The sequence below is a fragment of the Myotis daubentonii genome, chromosome 3 (assembly GCF_963259705.1).
Source record: "Myotis daubentonii chromosome 3, mMyoDau2.1, whole genome shotgun sequence".
NCBI classification, from domain to species: Eukaryota; Metazoa; Chordata; class Mammalia; order Chiroptera; family Vespertilionidae; genus Myotis; species Myotis daubentonii.
The window spans coordinates 8,511,999-8,526,408 of record NC_081842.1 but is presented as its reverse complement, the minus strand read 5'-3'; the positions used below and the strand labels follow the sequence as shown (position 1 = coordinate 8,526,408).

The following is a 14,410-nucleotide window of genomic DNA, read 5'->3' as shown; positions in this document are numbered from 1 at the left end:
AGCTTGGCTCCTCCCGCACCAGCCTCAGCTCCTGCCAGCTCTACCTTGTGGGCCCCGTAAAGGCCTCTCCCCTGCCTCCCACCTGCTTTGGGGCAGTGCCCAGGCTGCACTGAGGGCACTTTCCCTTCTTAGCTCCACAGGGGGGTTCTCCCTCCCCCAAGCCTCGCTCCTCCTCAACAGCCCCTGAGATTGTACATGGGGTCCACCCCTTCCCATTCAGCATCCCTGAGGGCAAAGCAGGGATTCGTCTGGAAGCGGGGAAGTAAAATGACAGCCTGTCAGTGAAGCCTAACCAATCGGAAAGCTTCCCGGATTAGAGGGCGGGGCTGATCGCGGCCAGGTGGGGGATCGCGGCCAGGTGGGGGAGGGGAGGCGCACCCAGCCCCGTCCTCCTGCCCCGTCTGCGGGAGAACCTGAGGCCGGCCCTCCCCAAACTCTGTCTTCCTTTGCCAGCTGCTGCCAACCCATGGGGAGAAGAACCGAGGCCACAGAAATCATGTCCCCTGCGGCTCCACTGGGACTGATGAGCTGTCCCCGTCCCTCGCCCCTGCCTGCATTTGCTCCAGCTGCGGCCCTGGGCAGATTGGTTTTCTGGCTCCAGGAATGGGGTGAGTCCGGTACTCACACCCGCGCGCCATTTGATGTATGCCCACGCCCTGCGCTCCTAGCCAAATCTTATATTTCCTTCCCCCCTCCCCCCAGTTCAGATGATATCTGCCCTTCCGGTCCCCCGTCCCTACTCTCCACTCGCCCGGCCGGGTGGAGCCCAGGTTTGAGAACCGCAAGTCCAGCCCCTCCTGGCAGCCAGCCCTCTCGTCCAGGCTTGTCATCTGCAGCCTGCGTCCCGTCTCCCAGCAGCTGTGCACTGAGTCTGTGGGGTGAGTGACAACGTGCAAAAGGTGGCTGGGGCCAGGGAGGCCCCTTGGCTCCGCCCTCCCCTTACACCTGGCCTCTCCCGCCCCCCAGAGGCGGGCCTCTACCTCTGAATCAGCCTGGGCGCCCAGACACACCCCTCCTGCCTGCTCCACGGGGACCTGGGCCCCAGACCTGAGCTGGGGGCCTTGGATCCCAGGCCCTTCCCGGGGCCTCTGCAGGGAGGGCACCCTGTTCCCTCGTGGCCCCACCTCCCTCACCTCCCTCACCTCAGTGGCACACACCTGACCCGTGAGGGCGGGAGTGGGGAGCACTGGCCCAGGGGGCCCAGAGGGCTGGGCGGGGAACCGAGCAAAAAACAAGAGGGCCAGGTCTCACCAACGTGGAGGAGCCAAGACCAAGTGGTTTCTACGCGGCGGGCCTCTCAGAGCCTTCGATGTGCAAACGCGTTGCAGGACCGGAGAGCAAAGCTGGGGGGCAGGAGGGGTACACCCAGGGCCTCCCCTCCTTCCATCCATCCATCCATTCTTCATTCCAGGTGTGAGCTCACTTCACCTGAGAGCTGCAGGTACCAGGGGGGGGGGGGGGCGGGGCGGGGGGAGAGGGGGCCCTAGGGCGGGAACCTGGGGCCGCAGGGGCGGTCTGCGCGACTTCGGGGGGCAGCACTTAGCCTTCCAAGGCCCTTCCACTCGGGCGGCCCTTCCACAGCGCGCACGGCCGCCCTCTCCCTGGGGCCCACTCCCCACAACTTCCCGGGCACCTGCAGCACCCACGCCCGTGGCCCGGCGCCCACGGGATCCACTTGAGCGCCTGAAGACTGGCGGCCGAGCTTCCGTTCCGAGGCGCTCCGCCTAAGGCTGGGGGCGGGGCCGTGGGCGGGGCCGTGGGCGGGACCGGGGGCGGGGCGGGGGCGGGACCGAGCCCCGTTCGCCTTCCGCGCCAGAAACTGGTGTCCAGGCGGGCGCGCAGCACGCAGTCGGAGCCCGGCTCGGCGGAGGCGGAGGCGGCGCGAGGTCCCTGCGCTCCGAGGTCTCCCGCGCCCCGAGGTCTTCGCTTCCACCATGAGGCTAAGAAGGTGAGAGCCATTGGCCGGCCCTGCGGGAGCCGGGAAAGAAGCGGAGGGGTCACCGTAGGGAGCTGGGTGCCCAGGAGGGACCGACCCAGGGCGCCCCGCCGGGGATCGCGTCCGGGGACGCACTCATCTGGCGGCGGAGCGGCGGGTCCGCGCGGAGGATCGGCAGCCAGGAGCCCGGCGGCATCGGGCAGGGCCGGCACCGGGCATCGGGCAGGGCCGGCATTGGGCATCGGGCAGGGCCGGCGGGTGCGGTTACCTGCTAGTCGGTGGCATCCGCCCAGGGGTGGCGTGGGGACCGACGGCAGTGCGTGGGGCGGAGGGCAGTGCGTGGGCGGAGGGCAGTGCGTGGGTGTGCTAGGAGGCGGGTCCCTGGGAAGGGAAGGGAAAGCGCTCGCTCCCCCCACCCCTGCCTCACTCCTTGCCCCTCCCTCCTGGCCCCAGAGGACTGCCGGGTGGAAGAATGAAGGATACGATACCTCTAGGCCAGCGGTGCCGCCCTGACTCCCAGAACCCATGGGGATTCCCCCTCCCCTATCAGCAGAGCCAAAATGGGAAGGTGGGCCTGGGTGGAGTGGGGGGTTGGGGGGGCAGCTTTGTTCCTAGCTTTTTGCCACAACACCACCTTCAGGGTGGTACGGCTAACAGCCTTTGACTCCCTTGATAAACGGGTGAGGCACCTGGTCCCCAGGTTCCCAGCCACACAGCCCACAAGCCTGCCCACACCCGGGTCCCGCAGCCCAGCCTCCCCAGTCAGACATGTGGGTAGCTTTACAGTGTTCTGTTTGCTCAGAAGAGAAAAAAAATCGTACTAGACTGTCACAGCCACCAGCCACCCTCACCTGGGAACCGTGCCCCTGTCTGTCTGACTCAAGGAGGGTGGGCTGGAGCGGGAGGCAGGGTGGTGACGGGGTACAGGCAAGGGTGGTGGGCCGTGGGGGGGGGGGCAGGTAGTGTTTGACAGCAGGGATCCGAGGACCAGGGGGAGGTACAGAGAGACTCGCATGCAGGCAGCACCCAGAACAGGGCTCACAGGAGCCCAGAGGTCCTGACAGGTGCATGCATGTGCCTTGGACCCTGAGCACAGACAGGGCGGCCTCGTGAGCACCCGTAGGTGGGCTTCATGGGAGAGAAATGGGGGCCACAGAGGCGTCCTCATAGCTCTGTATTTTAGAAGGCTGCTCTGGCTCAGAGGAAGACGGCTGGAGGGGTCAAGACTGGAGGTGGTCATCACAGCTGACCCCACAAACAGGAATGGCAGCCCCAACAGGGACAGTGAGAGAGGACAGCCCCACCTGCAGGCTGTGCCCTCCGTGGGGCATGGGGAGCCCCTGGTGGCAAGGGACATGCCTCTACAGAGTCAGACAACAGCTGTCAGGGGTGGGGCAGGGGTCTCTGCCCAGAGCTCAGGGCTCACAGCATACTGGGAGGTGGTAGGAGGGGGTGGCTGGGTTGAGGGCACCAGGAGCCTGGGAGTCGGGGAGCTTTCACCCCCGCAGCCCAGCTGCCCACCGGCTGGGAGGAGCCTCCCGTTTGGTTTCAGAATGAGTTCCTTCCTCAGAGGGTTGTCCTGCAGCTCCCTGACTGCCACTGGGCATCTTAGCTCTTCTCTTTCTCCCCTAAACTAAATGCAGCTCTTGCCGTGAATACTGTGGAAGTGATTTTTTTTTCTGATTTCATACAATTTCTTGGACCCTGTTCCTGTATGGCTAGGTCACGAGGGTGTCCTCGCTGTGGCCTTGGGAGTGTCTTTCACTACCTTTATCGCACTTTCATCATCGTGTTGGGGGGTTAACATGGGGGCTGGCTGGTTGTGGGGGATGCTGGCCCCTCGGGACTCGCTGCGCTGGGCAGGGAGGGGGCGCCTCCTGCCGCAGGGGCCTGGCTGATGGGCTGGCTGTCAGTGGGTGTGTGACCCGCTCCTGCAGTGGGCAGGCGTCTTCACCTTCTGGAAGAAGGGGCCTCACCTGGCTTTCTGGTTCCTTTCCAGTGCTGGCCTGCTCCTCCTGCTGCTCAGCGGCCTGCAAGCCGGTAAGTCCGACAGCCCTCATCGTCCGGAGGCCAGTTCCCAGCCCTTTGGTGTGGGGAGTGGGGCCACGGGGTGCAGGAGTCAGTTGGGGGCCTTGCCATAGCCCTTCTTGTTTTTCCAGGGACTCCTGTGAGGTCGCTGGGCCCCAAGCCTGGGTCACGGGTGGGACTGAAAGCCACAGAGGGGTCGCTTGTCTAGACCCTGTAGCTCTCGTTTATCTGCGTTAGTTGGGTGTAGGCGGAATGCACCGCCTCCCGCGTGTTTCAGTCCTCTGCCCTCCCGAGGAGCTGGGAGCAAGGAACAGGGAGGCACCCAGCTCGGGGCGAGGCAGGGCAGAGCACGGCCACTTCTCAGCCCTCCAAGTGTTGGCACGGATGGGAAAGCCAGTCTGGACACGTCACGTGGGCCTGCCTTGGCGCAGTGCGAGCAGCTTTATAAGTCTGTTGTTGAGAAACTGATGTTTTCTTTTAAATGTCTACATTTTTACAAAACCCTTTCAGTTGAATTAAATATAAGCTCCCAAGAAGCAGCAGTCAGAGTGCAGCCTGGTCCCAGGGGCCACCCCTGCTTCTCCCATCACTGGCCTCTTCCATTGTGACAGGAAGTCAACATTAGGCAATACATCGCAGGAGCTTTCCGCAAATTCCGAATTTTTAAAATATTGCATTCCTATGTGTATCTCAGGAATACATTCTTTTTCTACTGAAATGAGTCAGAATTGGTGTGTGAGAGAGTTCCCCCAAACTTCCCACTTCGCAGGAGAGGTAAGAGTCAACCTCCTAAAATAAATGCATTTTTTGAATCACTGCAGATAGTCAAGGAAAAGAAGTCAGAGCGATGGTGGGCAGCGACGTTGAGCTCAGCTGCATTTACACCGAAGAAAAGAGTTTTGATTTAAATGAACTTTATGTTTATTGGCAAATCCCGCGTACTGGCAGCAAGCCAGAACCTGTGACTTACTACCTGGGCTGGAACAGCTCCACGGGCCATGACAACAACCGGTACAAGGACCGGGCCCAGATGTCACTGGACAGCATGAAGCAGGGCAACTTCTCTCTGCGTCTGTACAACATCACCCCGCAAGATGAGCAGAAGTATGACTGCCTGGTGTTTAGGAAGATGACAGAGCGAATTTTGAATGTTACGGTCACGTTGCACGTGGCAGGTAAGGGCGTTGACGCTGACAGCTGACTTCATCCCAGCCCCTGGCCTGGAGTGAGCATTAAGGAGACCCATTTTCTGGCTCGTTCACCTGATTGTTTCTAGGAAGGAAATCCCAGTCTCAATGAGCAGCCTTCTGCTTCACTGTGCATGAAGCTGAGCGGGTTGAAGCATCAACCCGTAAGAAAGCTTTTCCTAACCGGAGGCTCCCTGGTCTCACAGAAATACTCCTAATCTTGCTGTCTTTGCCTTGAATGAGCCAACTCAACTCAAACTAGACTTTTAAAATATATATATATATATATATATATATATATATATATATATATATATATATATTGATTTGAGAGAGGGAGAGAGAGATAGAAACATCAATGATGAGAGAGAATCATTGATCGGCTCCCTTCCCCACACCCCATACTGGGGACCAAGCCCGAAACCCAGGCACGTGCCCTTGTCCGGAATCGAAACCAGAATCGAACCTGGGACCCTTCAGGCTGATGCTCTACCCACTGAGCCAAACCGGGCAGGGCTCAAATTAGATTTTTGAAATAAAATTAGGAAGGAGTTTTGAGGTCAGAATGTAGGGAGAAAATGAAAGCCAATCAAGATGCTCAGGGCACTGCTAGTTCAGAGATGGGCGGTTCCTTTCAGCTGACGGCACGCTCTCCGTGTCACTAGATGCAAGTGGCCGGCCTCTTTGGAGTGGGGAGTGGATGGCAGCCCCTGCCCGCAGGCTCAGTAACTCCCCTGTTGGAGCGGGAGGGGGTGACCCTTGGGCAGAACAGGGCCAGTGTCCGCTGCCCAGACCAGAGCCCTGGTCCTGTCTCTCTACCAGGGCCAGGGGCACGGCGGGCCGCCTCCCCTCTAACCTGGCCCTGGGCCCCGACACTGGGTACCCCTCCATTTCTGACCTTCAGAACCTGGCACTCCTCACCTCCGTTTCTCCCCCTGCAGCAAACTACAGCATGCCCGTGGTCAGCGCCCCCACGGCCGCCCCCCAGGACGAGGAGCTCACCTTCACGTGCACGTCCAAGGATGGCTACCCCCGGCCAAACGTGTACTGGATCAACAAGACGGACAACAGCCTGCTGGACGAGGCCCTGCAGAACAGCACCGTCTCCCTGAACGCGCAGGGCTTGTACGACGTGGTCAGCGTCCTGAGGATCCGGCGCACCCCCCACGTGAACGTCGGCTGCTGCATTGAGAATGTGCTGCTACACCAGAACCTGACTGTCAGCAGCCAGAAAGGGAGCGGTAAGGCCCCCCAGGATCTGCATGCTCGCCTCAATCACGGTTCTGGGCCCGGGGTGCTGGGAGATCCTCTCAGGCAGAAGACAAAGCCCCTCTGAGGTGACCCGGCAGCGGCATCAGAAAGGGGTTGGAAGGGAGAGGGGGGAAGAGTCAGGTGGCGATGGGCACGGGGCTGGGTGCTCAGTGCACACGGCTTGACTTCATCTTCACTCATGGGGCCAGTTTGGTGACCCATTTCACAGAGGAGGGACTGAGGCTCTGAAAGGCCGTGTTACAGATCAGAAGCACCAGGGCGAGGCAGCAGCAGCGTCAGGATTGAGGCCCACCCACCTGCACTGCCCCCACCCAGCTTTTTGCTTTTGGGTGTGTGGCCCCTGAGAAGACTACCCTCTCCCCTCACCCCCGTGTTTGGGTTCGTTTTTCTTTGCATAATCCCAGGAATCAGAGCACGCCAAAGCCAGTGGCCTTGCCACCACCAAAGGGGGTTCCGAATCCAAACACAAAGATGGCGTCAGGTGTGGTCGTACACACGGTGGCTAGTTTTCCCCGGGTTTCGGTCTTGGGGACTGTTGCCTTCCCAGCGTGAAGGACATCAGTGGCCATTTGCTTCCACTGAAGTAGCCTGTTGGCCGTGAACTTCCTGGTTCGGATAGTTACCGGGCCGTTCATGGTGAAGGTTGATCTTCAAGCAGTGAGGGAGGAAAGAGCCACTTGGATTTTGTTTTTTAAGTCAGCAATAAAGCCAGGCAAAGAGTAAATTACGTTAAATGTGAAAAGCCAGGAAGAACCTGTGCATCCTGCCACCACCTGGGGCTGGGGTTGCACATCCGGGGCAGGTGGGGAGGAGTGGCCCCTGCGAGGGAAAGCCCTTCGGCCACCAGCTTCGTGTCTGAAAGGCACCGCGTGATGCCAGGGACGCGCTTCAGAAGGAGGGCTCCCCGCGTGCCTTCTTTCTCTGAAAGTCTGGGCTGTTTCCCTCTTTCTTGCAGAACCAACCCCGGGAACCACAGTCGGCAACACAGACATCCCAGGCGACGCCGAGGCGGGGAGGTCCCGGACCCTGGTGGCCGCCATCGCGCTGCTGCTGATGGTGGTCGTCGGGGTGGCTGCAGGCTGGTGGTGCAAGAGCCGGTGTCCTGGCCGCCGGGGCTACTACACAGGTACCAGGCGGGGCGCACGTGTAGCTGCTGGCGTTTGTTTATTTGGTGGGAATCGGTGCTTTTGCCTTTCTCAAGATGTTTATAAACTCTGCAAGGAGGTGGTTTCGTCTCAAGTGCAGTTTTAGTGGCGTTAGCATCCTGAGCGAGCACAGCTCTGCCAAAGCTCCCGCGCGTGGATTTGAAGCCCGCGTCTGGGCCCCAGGTTCCTGACGCCGTCTCCCAGGGGTGGGGTGCGGGGAGAGGACGGGCCCCGAATCTAGAGGTCAGGGTGGAGTTCGTTTCTGCGGGAGCCGAGCTGCCCATGGGCCAGGCCGCAGAGGGCGCCCTGAGTCCGGGCACAAAGCATCTCAGTGTGCTTCCCACGCTGCCCTCCTACAGAGCAGAGCGTCCGCCCTGAGAGCGGGGTGCCCCCGGGGAGTCTGTTCTCGGCCCAAGCACTTGAGCCATGGGGGGTCTTTAGACCGCCCCCCGCCCCCCTCCAGGGCCTGCCCTGAGCATTCCTGGTTTGTTCCAACAGGTGCCCAGGCTGCGAGGCCAGAGCGGGGGTTCACAGGTGAGTTTGCCAGAGGCTCGGGGAGGAAGCGGGCAGGTTCCGTGGGCCTGGGCGGCCTGGCAGCCGCTCCCTCCACGTTCGCCACTCGGCACGAGCGTTACTTGGTGACTGGGGCAGGCACAGGGCCTCTGTGTTCAGACACTGAACCCCAGTGCAGGCACTTTCCCCCGGCCCTGCCGCCAAGTCCTGCCCGCGGGGCCACTGGCTGACGCTGGAACATTACACGCACACACACAGGACAGGGAGAGCGAGCAGGATGAGGGCCCCGCACCTCCACCAGCCTCCATTCTCCTCCCTCACTGCCCTACCCTCCCACCCCACCCCTACGGGGCGGGGGCTTAATTGGGTTCAGACACGGAGTTCTTCCTAATAGAACAGTATCTGGTGTTTCCCGGGGAACCGAGCACCCCACAGTCCCGGGAGCAAAGGTCGGTGTGACTCCCACCCCAAGTCGGGAACAGTCTTCACCCACAGTCTCCAATTCCCAGCAGCTGCCGCGGGCTGCGCGTGGCTTTGCAGTCAGACCAGCCCTCACTCGACACCGTAGGCAGACCACTGTGCTGCCTGAGCCCCTCCCTCTACCTGGGGAGCCTGGGGAGCCTGGGCCCGTGGCCCACTGCGGCTGCAGGAGGGGCGCTCCGGCCCGCAAGCCAGTGGGGATGACACACCCCTCAGACAGCGCGGGGCGGCCGCTGCAGGCGAGTGTTCACATCCCTCTCCCTTCTCTTCCCTCCAAGTCCTTCACGTTTGACAAGAACTCACCACCCAGGACGGACCGGGCTCCCGAGAGACGCCACCCGGAGGGACCGCAGAAGGCTGCTGGGGAACTGCCTCTGGCAGGCCGGGGCCAAGGGCAGCTCAGCCTGCGCCCTTAGCAAGGAGCTTCATGGACACGAAGCCTCTCTGGCCTGGGGTCCCTTCCCCTGGAAAGACCGCACTTAACCCCAGGGGAGCGGGCGCCCCAGCTTCGCTGCCAAACACAGCAGAAAGGGACCCCGAGACGCCCCTTCCCGCCTCCAGCCCTTCTCCGGTCCCGACGCACGCTGTGGGGCGAGGGGTCTGAGCGACAGGAGGACAGGCCCGTGCGGACGGAGGAGGGACGGCGCCCGCTCTCCCCCGGGGGCCTGCAGGGTGAGGCGCGGAGGGCGTTTGCGGGCCCGTGGTTGCCTGTGCACGTGTGCGCATCCCGCCTGCAGGGAACGGTCAACACGGAGACCCCGGGGTTCGCCTTCCTCTGGGACCCTCCGGGGGAGAAGCAGCCTCCGGTGTTTGGGTGAAAAGCTCGGCTTCCCTCCTGCAAAAGCACAGCCGAGTCCACGCGAAGGCTGCTGCAGGCGCCCACGTGCCGGGCCCCGGGCAGGAGGCCGTGCCCTGGAGGGACCGAGGACGCGCGGCCCGCGGACACGGGCGTGTGGCCGCCAGTCCGTGAGGGGGGCGGCGGCATGGAGAGGCTCTCCGCTCGGCAGCCTTCAGAACAGGGATTTCCTCCGAGTGTGGTCTGGGCAGCTCCCTGCACTGCTGCCACGGCCTCTCGCCCGGCCGCCCCTGAGGACCTGCAGGGGGTGATGGAGACCCCGACTCAAACACCGGTTCCTCGGAGCCCACGGCCTCACGGGGATGCGAGTGGGCAGCGTCCTGGCCTCCCCGGGCAGTGCCCACGCTGTGGCCTGGAATGAATCTTGCAGTTTGATGTCTCCAGGACGTTCTGCGAAGGAGGCTGCCGGGTGACCCAGGTGTGCACCCCCCCAAAGATGGGGCCGGAGGTCCGCCATGGCCTTCAGCACAGGATGGGCCCCAGACCTAGACTTGGGGCAGCAGTGAGGACCGGGCTCCGGGGTGAAGCCGAGTCCCACGCTTGTCACAAGAAGTCCTTGGTGTGTCTTGTGGCAAAAAGCCCTCGTGTGGCTTTTACGTGAGGGCGACAAGGGCCCACCAGACTTTTCACATGGAAGCATTAGAAGACACTTGTCATCCCTGAAACAGTGACAGAAGGGCCACTAACTGGCATCTGGAGCAAAGCACTGGGTGTGGCGCCCACCCTCCGTCCCAGGCCCTGGGGGCCCGGGAGGTGCTGGGGCCGGTGTCCCCAGCGGATGGGGCAGCTGCGAAGAGAAGCTGGTGTCCTTCTCGGAGGCGGCGGCAAGGGGGGGCCTCCCTCAGGCTTCTCCCAGCACGTGCGGACCTGGGCCTGGGCTCCCGAGGCCACCAGCACGCTCTCCGGCTCCGTGCCAATTCCTCATCTCGCCGCTGGTCCCGATAACCCTCAGCCACAGCCCGGCAGCCCCCTGCCCCGCCCCCGCCCAGGGAAGGCGACTGGCCTTGGGACCCAGCGCACTTCCGAGTCCTCCAGGCTTGCACTGTACCCCCCACCCCCACTGCCATTTGCTGCCTGTGCTGTAGACCCACTGAGTCCCCGTGCTCGAGACCTGTTCCCACAAACCCAGTTGGAGAGAAAGAAGAGAAGCTGTGCCGTGGCTTGGTCAGCTCAGCTCCTCCTCACAGCTGATCGGCTCTCGCTCTGGGGGTTCCTGCCCCCCCCCCCAGGGACCCTGGGCAAGGTCTGGAGACATTTTAGTTGTCTCAGGGGGGATTGCTACTGGCCTCAGGTGTGGAAGGCAGGGGCGCTGTTTCAAGTCCAAAAACACACAGACGGCCCATCGCAGAGCAGCGTCCCCCCTGAAGGCCGGTGCAAGGGTGAGTCCCTGCCCTCCGGGGCCACTTTCCCGTCCACACTGGGTCTCAGAGGAGGCGTATGGTTAGCAGGATTAGGCCTGGAGGGTCCAGGTCAGGGCTGTCAGCCTCCCCCCGAGTCCCAGTCGACACCGGGCCCTCTGCCTCATCCTGACCAGGGCGGCCGCCCCTTGGTCTCCAATATCCCAGATCCCCAGCGGTGAGTCTCCTTGGCGATGGCTAATGCTTTCCTCAAATCCATACTGGTCCTGCTTAATCAGGGAGAAGTGCCAAGCCGGGGACTTCGGTGAGGGGAGGGCGGGGCCAGGCAGCTCCCCACTGTGCAGGGCCCACCCGGGTCCGAGGATCCAGTGGTTTTTAATTAAATGCAAATGGAGTAAGTGCTCCCATCAGAAGACAGGCTGTGGCTGAACGGATAATAAAACAGTCTCCTTACATAGTCTGTCTGTCAGAGACTCACTTCAGATCAAAAGACACGCTCAGACTAAAAGTACAGGGATGAGAACAGATAGAAAAGTCAAAACAAAAAAGCTGGTAGCCATCCTCACGCTGGAAAAAACAGACTTTAAAACAAAGGCTGTAACAGGAGACGAAGTCCCAGCAATTCCACTTCTGGGTATTTATCCAAAAAGCCCAAACCCTAAATGAAAAGACATGTACAACCAAATGTTCATTGCAGCATTATTTACAAGAGCCAAGATATGGAGATGACCTAAGCCCATCAGTAGGTGAATGGATAAAGATGTGCGGAGTGCAGTCCTAGCTGGTTTGGCTCAGTGGATAGAGGGCCGGTCTGCGGACTGAAGGGTCCTGGGTTTGATTCCAGTCGGGGGCACAATTGTGGGCTCAGTCCCCGGTGGGGGGCATGCAGGAGGCAGCCAATCTATGATTCTCATCATTGATGCTTCTCTCTCCCTCTCCCTCTGTGAAATCAATAAAAACATATATTTTTTAAAAAGACGTGGCGCGTATACACAATGGAATACGACTCGGCCTTAAAGAAGAATGAAATCTTATCATTTGCAGCCACATGGATGGACCTAAAAGGCATTGCGCTGAGTGAAATAAGACAGACAGGGGAAGACACGTGTCATGTGATTTCACTGACACGTGGATCTGAAAAACAAAACGAACCAGCAGACCAGAAGCGACTCAGATACAGAGAACATTTTGACAGTTGCCAGGTGGGAGGGGGGTTGAGGGTGGGGGAAAACGGTGAAGGGATTAAGCAGTACAAATGGGTGGTTACAGAATAGTCATGGGCAGCGTAGGGAATACGGTCAATAATACTGGGGCAACTGTGTGTGGTGCCAGGTGGGCATGAGACATCACTTTGTAAGCTACATAAATGTCCAATCCCTAGGCTGCACACCTGAAATGAACATAATGTTGTACATCAACTGTAACTGAAAAGTAAAACATTAAAATTGTAAAAGCCATTTTCTAAAAAGAAGGTGGGAGGGGTGTGGATAGTGTAGAGGCTCGAACCTGTGCGTGATGCGCAGCATCCGAGGGGCCCCGCGTCCGAACAGGCCTGGCCATGAAGCGGGCACGTGAGGTCTGGTGTGTCCAGGCCTCGAAGATACAGCAATTCCTGCCGTGAAAGTGGTGTGGTCTGTGGAGGGGACCCCAGGCCGTGGCAACTACTGGGAAAGGCTGGAGGCGCCCCTGTGGGGGGAAGGCAGGCCCGGCGAGGCGCAGGCCGGAGGGCAGCACTGCCATCGCCAGGGACGTGGCGGTCTCCGGTTCTGCTCAGCTGCCCGGGAACCTGGCACCTGAGCCCGCCAGGGACTTTCCACGCTGCCCTCAGCGCTGAACGTGCAGGGCTCTTTGCAAAAAGGCGTCCAGCATCTCACACGTCCGGAAACGTTCCATTTGTCCCCGTGTCTGCGTCATAAACCTGACTTTTGTTTTTATAACTGATTGGGTTCTCTGTTCATCTTCCAATACACCCTCCAAATGTGAAAAAGAAAAAACTTCCTGCGAGACTAAGCAGACCCCTTTGGGAAGGACGAGAGCTCACGTCACCGTCTATATTTAATGTGTCCCCGCGGGGTCAGGCGGGGGAGGGATGTCGGAGGAGAAGGGCCCAAGCCAGTGGGGTCGGTGGCTGGGGGTCAGGGACCGTGGGAGAGCCTGCAGTCTGTGCTTCCAGGACCGTGAAATCTCACAACTGGGAGGGGTTGTGTATAAACATTACGTCTCCGTGGGACACATCCAGGAGTCCCTTCCCTCTACAAGCTACAAGCACCAAGTAAAAACTAGTAGGAACAGGCAGCGGTCAAGGACACGGAAAGAATTGTGAATTATGAGGGCCCAGGCCTGGGCAGGCCACTGGCTGTAGACAAGAGACCCACAAACAGAAGGGGCCCCACAGTCAGAGGGAGACCCCACACACAGCAAGAGGCACCCATAGAGGGGGCACCATATTCAGAAGGAGACCCACAGTCAGAGGGTGACCTGCGGTGCATCGCGGAGGAGATGGACCTGGAATCGCTCCATCGAGAAGCGTCATGGCCCGAGTCAGCATTCGTGAATCGGCTCTTGGGCGTTCCGGCACAGGCTTCCCGGAGGCCCCTGCCAGCTGGTGTCCTGGCCCCAGAGTGGCCCCCTCGTCCTGGGGAGACCTGGGCCTGCCCCCGGGGCAGTGAGTTCTGTGTGAGTGGTTGCTTCCGGGAGGGTTCTGGGTTTTGGGGACCACTGTTTGAGCCCCAGGACAGATGTGGGGGGTCATGGGGGTTGCTCCACAATAGGCTTTAAGCATCATGCACCTTCTGCGTGGCCAGGGCATGGGCGACGCCACTGAGGGCGGGGCAGCAGCGCCAGGTCCCTCCTGGGCCCCGCTGTGGTCCTGCAGAGGAAGTGTGCGTGCCCAAGGGGGGCTGCCAGGGCCACCAGCAGGTCAGGAGGCAGCCAAGCTCCAGGGCCGGTCCCCATCAGGCCACAGGGGCGTCTGGGCCCTGCCCATGTCAGCAGGTGAGGTTTAGCAGGGCCACGGGTGAGTGAGGGAGGGACGAAGCAGCCGTGTAGGTTAAGTTTTACACAGGAAATCATGGTGAACCAAAGAGTATGATGAGGCAATACATGAGCTAGTTTTAAAACTCTTTGCATTAAATTCCAAAAAGCCCGCAATATTTTTTCTGGAAAAACTCCAGACTCACTGCTCTAGGCTCTCTGGCCCATTTCCATGACAAGAACAGCTTAGGGCAGTGATGGCGAACCTTTTGAGCTCGGCGTGTCAGCATTTTGAAAAACCCTAACTTAACTCTGGTGCCGTGTCACAGATAGAAATTTTTTGATATTTGCAACCATAGTAAAACAAAAACTTATATTTTTGATATTTATTTTATATATTTAAATGCCATTTAACAAAGAAAAATCAACCAAAAAAATGAGTTCACGTGTCACCTCTGACACGTGTGTCATAGGTTCGCCATCACTGGCTTAGGGGTTGCACCCCAACCAGGGCCTCTGTCCCGGGGCCACTCCCAGCCCTGTCCTTCCCCAGTGGTTGGGACGGGCAGAGCGGACGGGTCTCCCCCAGCTCCCTGGCGAGAGGTCAGGCTGTGCCCGGTGAAGGTCTCCATCAACAAGGTGGCCGCTCTGCGGGCGCTCAC

At 60.3% G+C, this 14,410-nt stretch overlaps 1 protein-coding gene and 1 long non-coding RNA gene across 8 annotated transcripts; both read left to right on the top strand.

Moving 5' to 3' along the window:
- The first annotated feature begins 352 nt into the window (after positions 1 to 352).
- On the top strand, positions 353 to 1,451 carry LOC132229937 (uncharacterized). The gene is made up of 3 exons (XR_009451762.1): positions 353 to 608; positions 703 to 878; positions 1,412 to 1,451. It is a non-coding gene; the product is annotated as an uncharacterized LOC132229937 (long non-coding RNA).
- Positions 1,452 to 1,790: 339 nt separating this feature from the next.
- Positions 1,791 to 13,980, top strand: ICOSLG (inducible T cell costimulator ligand). Of its 7 annotated transcripts, none has more exons than XM_059686600.1 (7): positions 1,791 to 1,948; positions 3,936 to 3,976; positions 4,786 to 5,139; positions 6,093 to 6,392; positions 7,379 to 7,549; positions 8,067 to 8,102; positions 11,753 to 13,980. In XM_059686600.1, exons 1-7 carry the CDS (start codon positions 1,935 to 1,937, stop codon positions 11,800 to 11,802), a joined length of 966 nt encoding a protein of 321 aa, XP_059542583.1. In that variant the 5' UTR covers positions 1,791 to 1,934; the 3' UTR covers positions 11,803 to 13,980. The 7 variants fall into 7 exon arrangements, with proteins under 7 accessions (XP_059542583.1, XP_059542582.1, XP_059542587.1 ...); XM_059686599.1 differs by lacking the exon at positions 11,753 to 13,980 and adding an exon at positions 8,594 to 8,789; XM_059686603.1 differs by lacking the exon at positions 11,753 to 13,980 and adding an exon at positions 8,840 to 11,751 and having other exon boundaries at positions 1,792 to 1,948.
- Positions 13,981 to 14,410: the final 430 nt, after the last annotated feature.

Coding starts and splice junctions, on each gene's coding strand:
- ICOSLG (XM_059686599.1), top strand. Junction 7,550..8,066: donor CCGCCGGGGCTACTACACAG/GTACCAGGCGGG, acceptor TTGTTCCAACAG/GTGCCCAGGCTGCGAGGCCA. Junction 8,103..8,593: donor GCCAGAGCGGGGGTTCACAG/GTGAGTTTGCCA, acceptor AATTCCCAGCAG/CTGCCGCGGGCTGCGCGTGG.